General features: G+C 42.9%; 3 protein-coding genes across 14 annotated transcripts in view; all 3 read right to left on the reverse strand.

Moving 5' to 3' along the window:
- rg (A kinase anchor protein rugose) overlaps positions 1-12,872 on the reverse strand; it is a 466,509-nt gene that overhangs the window by 405,368 nt on the left and 48,269 nt on the right. The window lies entirely within an intron of this gene.
- On the reverse strand, positions 2,556-5,442 carry LOC109033571 (uncharacterized). Its single transcript, XM_019046244.2, has 2 exons — positions 5,309-5,442; positions 2,556-3,904 (listed from the first exon to the last, which is right to left on the reverse strand). The coding sequence occupies exons 1-2, from the start codon at positions 5,354-5,356 to the stop codon at positions 2,711-2,713; spliced, it is 1,242 nt and encodes a 413-aa protein (XP_018901789.2). The 5' UTR covers positions 5,357-5,442; the 3' UTR covers positions 2,556-2,710.
- The window catches only part of LOC109033572 (uncharacterized), a 186,413-nt gene continuing 180,673 nt past the window's right edge, over positions 7,133-12,872 (reverse strand). For 2 of the 3 annotated variants that reach the window (XM_072299884.1, XM_019046245.2), the window contains exons 2-3: positions 11,198-11,870; positions 7,133-7,987 (exon numbers count right to left, since the gene is read on the reverse strand). In XM_072299884.1, coding sequence (XP_072155985.1) covers positions 7,335-7,987; positions 11,198-11,870 — 1,326 coding nt within the window. In that variant the 3' untranslated portion in view covers positions 7,133-7,334. The remainder of the gene's footprint in view (positions 7,988-11,197; positions 11,871-12,872) is intronic. The other variant, XM_072299885.1, reaches the window with a different exon arrangement.

Genomic DNA, 12,872 nt, shown 5'->3' on the forward strand with positions numbered 1-12,872 from the left:
AAAAAAGAAAGGAGCAGCGAGGAATTGCAGGATGAGAAAATCAAATATTGAACTTATCTTTCCATGACGAGGGAAATTAAATACAACGGGAACTTTGGAACGGTAAACTTTGTTTAAGCCGGATTTATCACTCTAACCGTGCGCTCTGATAAAATTCGCCGAGCCCGCCCCCGCCCCCGCGCCGAGTGGCCGGGATAATTAATAGGAAAACTCGTTCGAGCATTAATGAGCTCATTGGGAAATCCCCGGTCCCCGCCCGCGTTTCCAGACGAAACCACACCTAATTTCGAAGAATCCTCCTTTTTCAAAGAAAATTGTAAGGTGAAACATGATCTAGTAAGAACTCTGAAAGGTATGAGAGCTCGTTTCAGATATTCAGCGAACATGAATACTAGTGAGAAGCTCTGGTACGTACGAGAGTCCCTTTATACCCAGAGTTAAGACAACTCGATTATCAGCTGACTGGCAGCCGGCCTTGGCTGGCCATGGAGGCCGAAACGAGTGCACCCAAACGAACGAAATTGAGGGATAAGGATCAGGAATCCTGTGATGTCTGTCACACAAAAACAACAACATCAACAAATTGATCAATTAAAAATAAAATGGGATTCTTAATCTATTTTCATTTTGGACCGATGGAAATAACAATTTACTCTTGATAAACCACAATTAGGTAATATTTTCATTATTCTTGTTCACATTCGAGGTACCGTCATCTTGGTGCACTCGTTTCGGCCTCCATGAGCGAGAACCAATCAGAATTGGATTCTTTTTTAGGCCACTTTCAGCCCAACCAAACGTGAGTTGTCTTAACTCTGGGTATAAAGGGACTCTAGTACGTACGAATTAAAAGAGTATTTCTAAGTCAACAAGGTTTTCACGAGGTATGGAGAAACGGTGCTTAGTCCACGCCATTCCGCGGGGAAATCAAAGCCCAGAAGTTCCAAAAATTAGTGTTTTTTAGTTTAAAAGTAGGAATGGGTTTGGTGTTCGCAGGGGATACGACGATGGATGCGAGATCGAATTTATTTCAAAATTCACAAAAATTCATTTTGCTGAAAAAATAAATTTCATTTTCTATGAAAGTTTAACGGTCTTTCAGGGGCTGCGTAAGCAACCCGCAACAAATGTACGATAATTCAATAAAACATTTTGAAATATGATTCATGATCGTTTTTTTCTCTTTAATTTCAAAATGAACGATTTACCGTTTCAATGCGTATCATAATATACCAAGTCCATGGCAAAAGTTTTTAATTTAAGTTCTCACTAAGTGGACTATTCATAGGTAAACTTGCAGGAAGATATCTTTCAAGACGTTATGATTGTCTGAAATATTTGCGAGAAGTGCAACATTTGAAGCGGACTTTGGACACATTCAAGTGATCGACGTCTATCTGTCCTAAGTGTTTTGAAACGTCGCATGTTAAAAATCATCCAAATTCGACAACTTTTTCCGCATAAATGTGGCCATTTTAGAAGTTAACCTCTATCTATCATGTCTGCGAGACAATCTTTTTCTCGGGGCGGCAACGGACGGAGTGGCGATCGGGACCGGACGCCGGAAAAGAGAGCTCCGCGTGACGTCGTGACGTTTCCGCGTCGGCGACGACGTAATTTGCGAAACTGCTCGTCGATGAAATTGGATCGGGTCCACGCGCGGAGCGGGGGGGGGGGGTGGTCGGAGGTAGGGGTGGCGGAGGGGGTGGACGGAGCCGAAGGGGTTGAATGCCGGACCCACAGCGAGCTAAGATGAAAGCGGACGTCGCGTCCGGCGTCGGGGCGCTCCCTCCGAGCTCGGCGGGGATTTTTCACCGTCGCGACGCCATCGACAGTCACCTTTGTTTCGCACTCTCGCCGCGCCGCGCAGTGGGTCGACTTAATTGGAGAGGTCGGACACAATTTGGAAAGTTTAAACGCTGATAACACAAAACTTTGAGGTTCACAAAGTGGTTTCTTTTCTTCAAGAAACACTCCTTAAAACTTAAAATTCGACGAAACTAACATCAAAATTTGCAGTGTTAGACAAATACGTCATGTTCGACCTCTCTGATTGACTCGATCCACTGTGCGCCGTGACGCGAAGGGCTGCGCCGTTCAATCGTCCGTGCGTCCCGACTCTCCGCCGCGAGAGACTGATTGAGTGACTACGTCATTTTAACGATATTCGACCGGTGGCGTGGCGTGCTTTACGACAAATCGATTGTTCTGCCATTCAAACCTATGGGAAAGGATCGATGAACAGGGTGTTCCCAACGAACAGCGTAATAATCGATTGTTTCTCGCAGCTCCTGATGGAGAGATATCGATAATCGATCGTTCACGCCTCGCCACTGCATTCGACATACCAATTCGCGATGTTTCAAACAAAATCAAAAGAACATAAAAAAGGGGTTGGAAAAAATACCTGGCGCTATTTTTCGACGACACTCTAGTCATGTAATAAACGGATTATCTGCTGAATGTGCTAATATGATAATGAACTGTGTGAATATGGTAAAACTTAATACTAAGGAAACCTTTCGGGACACACTTAAAAATAAGGAGGCCATGGATTATGATTTCATATGCTTTAGGTGTTTAGATATTTATTCTATTTTCATTTCTTTTTTTAAAAACAGTACTGCTCTTTTGACTTCTCTCCAAGATAATGATAGTCTGTAACCACGAAACAAACAGCGATCAAGGAAGATTGACTTGGAGCAAAAATCTAAGACCAAAACCAACTGTTCCAGCTGTTGGACCTATTCCACGGCCCACCCCATTCCCGTGCAGCAGAAGCAGCCTCTCTCTGTCTTGCCGCAGCCTCCCTTTGTCTCGCCGCAGCCGCTCTCTGTTTTGCCGCAGATGCAAGTGCAATCTCTCTCTGTCTCGCCGCAGCTGCAAGTGCAATCTCTCTCTGTCTCGCCGCCTGCTCTCTCTGTCTTGCCGCAGCCGCTTGCGCAGCCTCTCTCTGCTTCTCCGCAGCCTCAAGCGCAGCCTTCGTTTCTTCCTCCTTTTCCTTGACCTTCTCTTTGAACTCCGCCTCCTCGTCCTTCGTCATAGCGCGTCCCACCTTCAAGTTCGTGAACCATAGAGACCCGTCCGGCATGACCTGGTACGTGCTCTCCTGGCTGAGGGTCTTCACGTCCTGGCAGACCTTCTTTCCGTTTACCGTCACCTCCTTGCCGTTGATCACCGAAATTTTCAGAGTTACCGCACCAATAGCTATGGCACGGACTCTACTGCCGTTGACGTCCAGGTACTGGCCGGACCAGTTGACCGTTCCCCATACCTGGAAATCATCATTGGGTGTCACGGAGCCGCTGCCATTGACATCATTGCTATTAACGACGGACCAGGTGCTTGACGGGGCACGTCGTCGCCTAGGGGGCGATTTGGAGAAGGATTCCGTGCGGGTGGGTTGGCGGTTGATCTTGGTTTCGCTGGCGTTGAAGTCACCGACGATGACAGAGCCGTTGTGATTGCCGTTGAAGATTCCGGAGTTGTTGACGACCCCAGAACCGCCTTTACCGGGAGAGGCCCGGCCGTTACTGCTCGGGGAACCGGTGAGAATGACCGAGCCGTTACCATCACCGTTGAACTCGGCGTTGTTGTTGACAACGAGGCCGTCGAGATTGAGGGACCCGGGGGAGGGCCGTCCGTTGCGGGTCGGGGAACCGGAGAAGAAGATTGATCCGTTGCCATCGCCGTTGACCACGCCGTCGTTGTTGACTGTCAGGTCGTCGAGGGAATGCAGGGCGTCGACCAGGAAGCCCCAGTCGCCCCAATCGCGCGTGTGGAGGGCCTGGTCCGTTTCCCCACCGGGGATGGTGCCCGTTGTTGACGGGTTCATGGCCAGGGAGATGGACCTGGCATCGTCGTCATTCCGGCTGCCGGTCTCGGAAGCAGAAATTGCGACAGCCTGGAAACCATGAGAATGACGGCAGTACATTAAACTGAAGCAGAGTGGAATTCAGTTCTTTGTGGCGGAAAAAGCCGATGGACAGAGCAGGGTGTCTACTCCAACAGGCTGGCCAAAAATCAGTACTTTTACAGTAATTTTTCAGTGCATTTCGGAAAAATTCACTACCTCTTTAATGGAAATTTCCGTACTTTTTCAGTACCTCCAGTTGAGGAAATTTGAAAATTTTCAAAAATTTGAATTTCTCGCTCAAATTGCAACAAAAATGACAAAAATTCCAAACCTTCTTACGAAATTCTGCACTTTTTCAGTACTTCCGGACCGCCCTTAAAAAAATCAGTACTACATCCGGACTTTCCGGAAATTCCGGACTTGTAGACACCCTACAGAGGGATTTTCATTTTCTTTTCTCGGATGACAAGTGTTTTTTCCCCTAGAACAATTCTCTGACTTTTCGAGGTTTTTTGGGGGCATGAGAACTTATAACATTATTTTAGGACAGAGGGTTCCTGAAATCATTGATGAAAATTGAAAATTTCTGTTCTTACGATACTTTTTTTAGGCGTTTTTACAGACTGCAAAAATACAGAACTGCTGAAATAGATCTCAAGTTTTCCAATTTTTTGCCATCAAAATGATAACGAGCACTTTCTTGAAATATTTTAACACCTACGATAGATTTAAGATAACGATTTTGAGATCGAAGATAAATATTTCAAAATCCAAGAGTAATTCAGCTCAGAAATTCCTCGAGTTGTTTAAACATCGACCTAGCTGTTTTCACTTTTTTTTGACGTAAATCAAAGCCTCACTTTCCCGAAATCTCCGTTACTACACACGTGAAAGAATTTTGAATTGGGATCGAGACGAACGTTCCGTGATACATTCCGCACCAAAATTGTCTTCATGGCGGCCGAAGTACTTGTTGAAATGGACAGGAAACCTAGTATTCTATACGCTCAGAAGACAATTTTTGTGCAGGAAATATTTCACGCGTCAATTAAAAGGGATTTTCCTATTTGTGGTCGTGAAAACTCGAAAAAATCTGAGGAGCTAAACATTTTAAGCACTCCATGTTTGTCAGAATTATTATCAAAAAATATTGAAATCTAACACCGCCATATATACGATTTGAGGGCGTGACATGATAAATTTCATCCTCTTCCTCACGGACAAAATATTACAAAGATCCTACACTGCAGATTTAAGCTTTTATCTCATCAATTTTCAATTCTGAAGCTAACCAGCCCTTAAAAGGATAAAACAAAAATTAACAGGATTACAAATTCAGCGAAAAAAACCAAAACACCCGAATTAAAATCCTTCTGTATATTACAGTTAAGTGGTTTCTTGCGAAAGGTATGGTGAACAAATATCGATGAAATTGTAAAAAAAATCACGTACCAAAAAAACACAACACGATAAAGACACACGCCGCGTGAGCAGCGACATCTTTCAAACACGAGTTGCACACAGATAGAAAGAAAAGAGGTGAGTACGCCTGTATATATACAGCTCATGAGATGAACCTTTTATCCCCTTTTCCCTCTTTCTCTCTGTCTCTCTTCCGATTTTTTACTTTCATCGATGAAGTTATGATTGATGTACTCATGTACTGGAAATTCCAGGAACAGGCTTCATTTACGCCAACGCATCGCAGAAAAACCACATGGAGGCTTTTAACCTATTGATCTCGCCCATAAGCAGGAAAACAGTTAAAACTAGATTGCACCGGGTAAGAAGTGATCTGTCTGCATCAAAAGTTTTGAAGAACATCGTAAGTCCGTTCTGGAGTGCGTGGGGAGTTACGTCTTTTTTAATCAAACCTCTGAAAGCAGACTGATTACTTTTTTGCGTGATGACGCCAGATAGTTTTGCCTTTTTCACAAAAACGCATCAACGCAATTAGTTAACCATAAGATATTTCAAGTTGCCAAATTGATCTTTTACGGATGGACTTCATAACTTTATCAATACCTCATGCATGCACCGTTTTTCTAATTCATGCGGCACCCGTGGAATCTCGTTGTAGTCAGTTACGTGGTCTATGCGTCGGAGCACCAAGGCTTGCGCAAATCGTCTCCCCCTCATTTTACAAAGATTAAAAAATAAAAGTCACGCGAGAAACCGATCCTGACAGATAAATTGCAAAACTTTCCATTTCACATGGGTACAGTTAAAATGAAATATCTGAAAGCCGTATCCATGAACTCGATGTAGCACTTCATTGCGATATCCTATTCAAATTTTGGATGATTTTCTTCACATTGGTTTGTTGTACAGTGATTTATTTTTTTTCTTTCTTTTTTTAAAAATAGAATACTAGAGAAAAATGAGCAATTATTTGTCTGAATAATGTGTAATAGGTGTGTTCCAAAACGAAAGAAGGAGAAAAAAAAGTTTATTCAATCATTTCGGAAATCGCAGTTAACTAACTTCGAAAAAGAATAAGTCCTGATTTTCCCCGTCCTTTTGCTTGATCGAGATGACGTAAATTCCCTTGTACTGTCATTCAAAGATCCACATTCACTCATGAATTACAGAAACTTCAGTGGAACTTCAACGAATCCCGATCCAGAGTTCCCACAGAACTTACAGAAAGAAATTCCCCAACGCTTCCTTGATTTTCCTAGCATATCTTGGTTCCCACCAACCTATGGATGGTTCCCTGACAATGGAGATGTTGCATGTGTGAGGAATTTGCGATTTGACTATTGATTCTCATGTAAACGTTCGCGAGAAACACGATAGTGCCACTGGTTTTCGCTGAAATTAACTCCCAAGCTTATAAAAAGCTCTCAAAGTTGAGGCAAAATGGAGGGGATATCCCACCCTACCCTGAGATTCCACCTCCACATCAAGACGAACTCTCCATGCAAAGATAGGGTGCAAATACATTGACAGGGCTAGGGCTGCCACTTTATTTGGGGACTCTAAAACTGAAAACTTGGCCTCCCTGCTAATGCATTTGCTCCCTATCTTTGCATGGAGAGTTTGTCTTGATGTAGAGGTGGACTCTCAGGATAGCGTGGGATATCCCCTCCATTTTGCCTCAATTTTGAGAGCTTTTTTTGGGCTTTGGAGTTGATTTCAGCGAAAACCAGTGGCACTATCGTGTTTCTCGCGAACTTTTACACAAGAATCGATGGTCAAATCGCAAATTCCTCACACATGCAACATCTCCATTGAAGATAAGCCGGATGGTAGGTAAGACATAATTAGCAACAGTTTTCAGGCAAAATTTATTGTTCAAAACGACAAATCCGTTCTAGACAGCAAATGAAGGTGGCATAACAATTTTTCGCCGACATTTTCGTCATTCTCCCTGACATTTCCAGGTTTTCCCTGACTTTTGAAATTCCCTGATATTTCCCGGTATGCCCTCATCCTCCGTTTTTGCAGGAACTTGATTGCTTTTGGAAAATTCGGCTCAATCATCATCATCATCATCATCGACTATGCTCCATCCCCTCCTGGCGGCTACTCTACGATCCGTAGCAGCTTGCCTCCTCCGCACAGCAGCATCCATCTTCCGGCCCATTCTCTCCAGAGGTTTCCCAACATTATCCTCCATTTCTCTTTCAAACATGTCCCAGAAGTCATCGTCCGCGTTCCAGTCCATGGTACGACGCCTCTGGAGCTTCTTTCGCTCACGTGTCGCCTCCCTCACCCTCCTGGCCGCCTCCACCGCCCTCCTGCCCTCCTCCTTCGCTTGCCTGACCTCCTCCTTCGCTTCCTGCTTCTCCGCCTCGAGTCTCTTCACCTTGGTCTCGAAGGCATTCTTCTCCTTCGCGGTCATCTCCCGGCCAAGGTATAAATTCGTGTGCCAGGCGGAACCGTACTTCCAGATCTGGTGGCGCGCCTCATCGCCCAGCCTTCTGATGTCACCGCAGACACACTCTCCGTTGACGTAGACCGCCCAGTCCTGGACCTGGATGTTGAGGTTCCGCGGGCTCACTACCGTGAAGTAGAGGTCGTCCTCATCGTAGGTGATGTACTGCCCAGTATAGTCGATTGTATTGCTATACAGCGAACTCGAGGAGCCGTTTGGCTGGGAGGAGTACACTCGACCGTTGCCTTTGCCTGCGTTATTTTCAAATTGCGTATTAGCAAGAGGTATACATACACTGGAAAAAAAAAACACATTGGATCTAGAGTCCCTTTATACTGAGAGTCAAGACAACACCTCTCATGGAGTCACAAACGGGAATAAAGATTACAGAAATTGAACGTTTTTCGTCATCTTTGATCGGCCCATTCTCAAACTCCTTTCTCCGTTCCTTCTCTCATTCCGTTTGTTCCTTGCCGAACCCGTAATTCCCTGGTCCGTTCCAGATTATAATCTTTGCAATCGGTGAAAATGTAATCTTTATTCCCGTTTGTGACACTGCGAAGGCCTAAAATACGGGAACCAATCAGAAATGGATTCACATTGTCTTGACTCTCAGTATAAAGGGATTCTAATTGGATCTAGAGTCCAGACTCTTAAAAACATCGACAAGAAAAAATACTCTTGATTCAATCGGATTTTTGCTTAGATCAAGAACCAAGCCTCTTAATTTGAGCGGATTTCCTTTTGATTTAAGCAAGAATCTGATTGAATCAACAGTATTCTTTCTTGTCAATGTTTTCAAGAGTCTGGACGCGAGATCCAATGTGTTTTTTTTTTTCCAGTGTGACAGATTTCATAGTATTTTCAAATCTACAAATCGCCTGTTTTTCCACTTAGTTTTCTCTTTGTTTCCCAGGGATGAGAAGACACAGAATTTAGCGATAACATTATTCAGGCAGTCAAGACTTGGAATTCTTTGAACATCAATTCCATAATGGGCCTGTTGCATGCAAGAGATACAGCCGCGCGAATAGACTTTTGAGAGGTTAAATGCCACGAAAATTACGATGGTAACATTAAAACACAGATTAGTCCAGATCGCTAACATCCAATCTAGCCGATGCTTCAGAAGCGTGAGTAATTTTGCTACAGGTTAGGCAACTTTAGAAAATTGATGGCACTACCAGTAGTGAAAGAACTTGACCGGATCGAGAGAAATTTCCTATTGAATCTGATTATAAAGCTTGAAAAAAGTATAAATAGTAATGTGTAATAATGGTTTTTGATCAAATAAGATTTTATCAAGTACTGTTATGCTAAGTATTCTGTTTCAATATTCTTATAACAGTTGGTAGCAATTAACTGCTCTCGTGGGGGCCTGGCGAGAATTCAAAACTAGGAACCAAAAGTCTCATTTTGGCAGGATTTTGCTTTAATTTTCGGTTTCTAAGGCTTTAAACTTCAAAAATATGATATATTATAATCTGCAAATTTTTTCAATAATGTTATCTACTCAGTATACTGATGAACTCTGATTTGTTTATTTCCACCGATAAAGCACAAAAACATAGCCCGATTATACGAATAAAGGAGGAGAATTAATTAAAATACGGGTAAACAAGGCTAAAAATTATTGAAACACTTAAAGGCAGGACGTTTCGAGCTGCTACCAGCTCATTTTCAGCTGCAAAAACACATAAAAACAAGTAAAAAATTGAGTGGCGACCTGACCCCAGTCGTTATTATGAGTGGTTACGTGATAACGGCTGAGGCCAGGTCGCCACTCAATTTTTTACTTGTTTTTATGTGTTTTTGCAGCTGAAAATGAGCTGGAAGCAGCTCGAAACGTCTTACCTTTTAGTGTTTCAATAATTTTTAGCCTTGTTTACTCGCATTTTAATTAATTCTCCTTCTTTATTTATTTCCACCTTAATTATTTAATCTGGAAATATTGAACCACATAAATTCTACTGAGAAACTAATTCTTGAATTCTTCGGAACGTTTCATCCCACAAAAATCTGAAAAAGAAGTATTCTCCCGCCGAAAATCTGCTGAAAATAGCCAAAATTTCAGTTTTGGTTCCTAGTTTTAAATGCCCATGGATTTTCCCGCCAATGGCGCTCACAAAACTACTCATGCTCCTCCGCCGATGTTAGCGATCTGGACTAATCTGTGCATTAAAAAAGTCTGAAATACATTCCTTACCGCGCAATTTGCGTTGTTAGGAACGCGCTTTTTCAAATTTCCCGCGTCTGGGGGCACTTTTCTAATCACCGGAAACGAGCAAACGGCGGGCTCGGTGATTTCCGGAAGATGCCGAGTCGTTGTTGTTGTTGTTGTTGTTATTTTTTCCTTCAGTTTGTTTACAAACCCAACGTGATCTCTTATAGTGGTCCATATACGCTTTATGCGCTGTTTATGCGGTAACCAAATCGATCAACTTTTAAATATCCAACGCAATCCTTCTACATTTCATTTCACGATATCAAGAGCTCCGATTTTTAGGTTACCTATGTTGTCAGTTTTAGTTGACCGGAAATAGCCGCGAATTGCCGTTAATTGTTTCTGTTGGAAAACTGCCCCCAGACGCGGGAAATTTGAAAAAGCGCGTTCCTAACAACGCAAATTGCGCAGTAAGGAGTGTATTTCAGACTTTTTTAATGTGACCATCGTAATTTTCGTGTCACTTAACCTCTATAAAGTCTATTTGCAAGGTTGTATCTCTTCCATGCAACAGGCCCATTGAGGCGTTAGGTGCAAAAAAGGGCATTTCTTGGTTGCGGTGGTTCAGAATCTCCAACGCTCATTTATATTTTAGAGAAGAGACTATTCGGCAAATTTTCTGAAATTTTTAATTTTCAGAATTGAAAATAATAAAGAAAATTCCGTGAAAGTTTTGACAAATTCCATGCATTTACTTTAATTATAGTGGATGAAACGTTAACGGATATCCTGAGATATCCTTCTCCACCCTTCTGCACCCAGCCCTTCAATATCCTTTGTTTTTCGAGCTTTTGCTAGAAATTTTAATTTCTTTTAAGGTTTTCTCTTGGACGCCGACAAATGTCAGTGATTGACCCAAGTTTCCGAGATTCCAGGACCGAAATCGAACTAAAATGACTAAGAGTCATTATAAATGAGCGTTCTTTCGCAAAAAATAGTAAATTTATGCAAAAATACTTGCTTCACTGATTACGGGTCGTAACAATTGTAATAATAAATCATTCTGGATAATTCGAATTCATAGGTAGGCTGCCCTTTTGGTAGGGCCCTGCAAGCTTCATGACCTAACCTCAAATTTAGCGACGTGTCCGTACTCCGTCGTAAGGGTACTCTAAATATAGAGTCTCAAGAATATACTAGCTCCATGACCTAACCTCAAAATTAGCGACGTGCCCGTACTCCGTCGTAAGGGTACTTTAAATATAGAGTCTCAAGAATATACTATCTTTATAATTACCCTTAGCTGACTTCCAGTTGTTATTGATCCTAACGTTTCGTCCCACATTCGAGTTCGACCTGGCCAATCCATTAGACGACCTGGAGCCCTGTCCCACATTCGAGTTAGACCTGGCCAATCCGTTAGACGACCTGGAGCCCTGTCCCACATTCGAGTTAGACCTGGCCAATCCGTTAGACGACCTGGAGCCCTGTCCCACATTCGAGTTAGACCTGGCCAATCCGTTGGACGACCTGGAGCCCTTGGAGGGGCTCTTCTGAAGCCTCGGGGACCCCCGGCCGCTCCTCGGGGGGGGGGGGGGGGTCCTTTTCGGGGACGACGCATCAAAATCGCCTTCGAAGACGGAGCCGTTGTAGTCTCCGCTCATTTTGCCGGTGTTGAAGACTTCGACATTCCTCATCGGCGAGGTTCGGCGTCTGTTGCCGCTGAGGAAGACCGACCCGTTCCCGTTGCCCTCCATGATACCGGAGTTGTTGATCGAAACGTCGCCGTCGGCCAGGCTGTCTATGCCGTCGAAGAGTTTGTCCCAGCCTCTTTTCTGGAGGTTCGCGTCGATATTTTCGTCATCCTGATCTGCGGCTTCCTTGGGAGGATCAGTTCCAAAGAGGGCTATTTCGTTGATATTTGCGGTTCTGGCGGGACCGCTGATTGGAAGCGCTGAATTCGGGGACACCTAGAAAATTTGAGAACGTTTGAGGTCGAGATGGAGCATTTTTACCGTTTCCATTGCCCAAGAATAATATGGATTACATTTTTCGATGAGGAACCACTATAATGGCTCATTTTAGAAACGACACATATGCCATTGGTTTCCCGACATACACCGGAAAAAAAACACATTGGATCTAGAGTCCGGACTCTTAAAAACATCGACAAGAAAAAGTGCTCTTGATTCAATCAGAATCTAGCTTAAATCAAGAACCAAGCCTCTTAATTTAAGCGGATTTCGTTTTGATTCTAGAAAAAATCCGATTGAATCAAGAGTATTTTTTCTTGTCAATGTTTTCAAAAGTCTGGACTCTAGATCCAATTTGTTTTTTTTTCCAGTGTAGAAAGGTGGTTTTAAAGAAGAACCAGAGATAGCGGTTCAATATTGTAAAATGTAATCCATATTATCTCTTGCGTGTGTGCCGGTGGCCGAAACCTACAATACCTCTGACTCCGATATGAGGAATTATTTTAACATTACGATAAACGTTTTAAAATCGTCATTTTTCAGACGAAGGAACGAAACTCCATTCGAATTTGCTGCAATAGACTCGCTCGGTAATTTTTCTTTTTTTTTATTAAAATTTAAAAATATAAAGTACAATTTCGGTCCAAAATATTGCGAATTTTCATTTTTTTTAACAGAGTAAGAATTGGTGAAATTATAGGATGGAAATGCGTAGCAGTTACCTAGTGAAAGTACACGTTGCAGGTTTTGCGACGTTGAAATGTAATCACAGCCTTTTGTTAGAGAGACAGCGAATTCTGACGCTCATAAATTGTAGCACAGTTGGAAATATTGGAAAAAATTGTCGCAATGGAAGCTATATATCCTCCGGTGTGAAATATACTCGATTTAACTGTGACTTTGCTCGATGTTTCACCGTGTGTCCCTTGATCGTATAAAACCAAAAATGAGCTTTGAATTTAATTTTAAAAATTTAATTGGATTCAGTTCGTGGGACTC

Source organism: Bemisia tabaci, chromosome 4, assembly GCF_918797505.1.
Source record: "Bemisia tabaci chromosome 4, PGI_BMITA_v3".
NCBI lineage: Eukaryota > Metazoa > Arthropoda > Insecta > Hemiptera > Aleyrodidae > Bemisia > Bemisia tabaci.

Coding starts and splice junctions, on each gene's coding strand:
- LOC109033571 (XM_019046244.2), bottom strand. CDS start 5,356: ATGTCGCTGCTCACGCGGCGTGTGTCTTTATCGTGTTGTGTTTTTTTG. Junction 3,905..5,308: donor TATCGTGTTGTGTTTTTTTG/GTACGTGATTTT, acceptor CATGGTTTCCAG/GCTGTCGCAATTTCTGCTTC.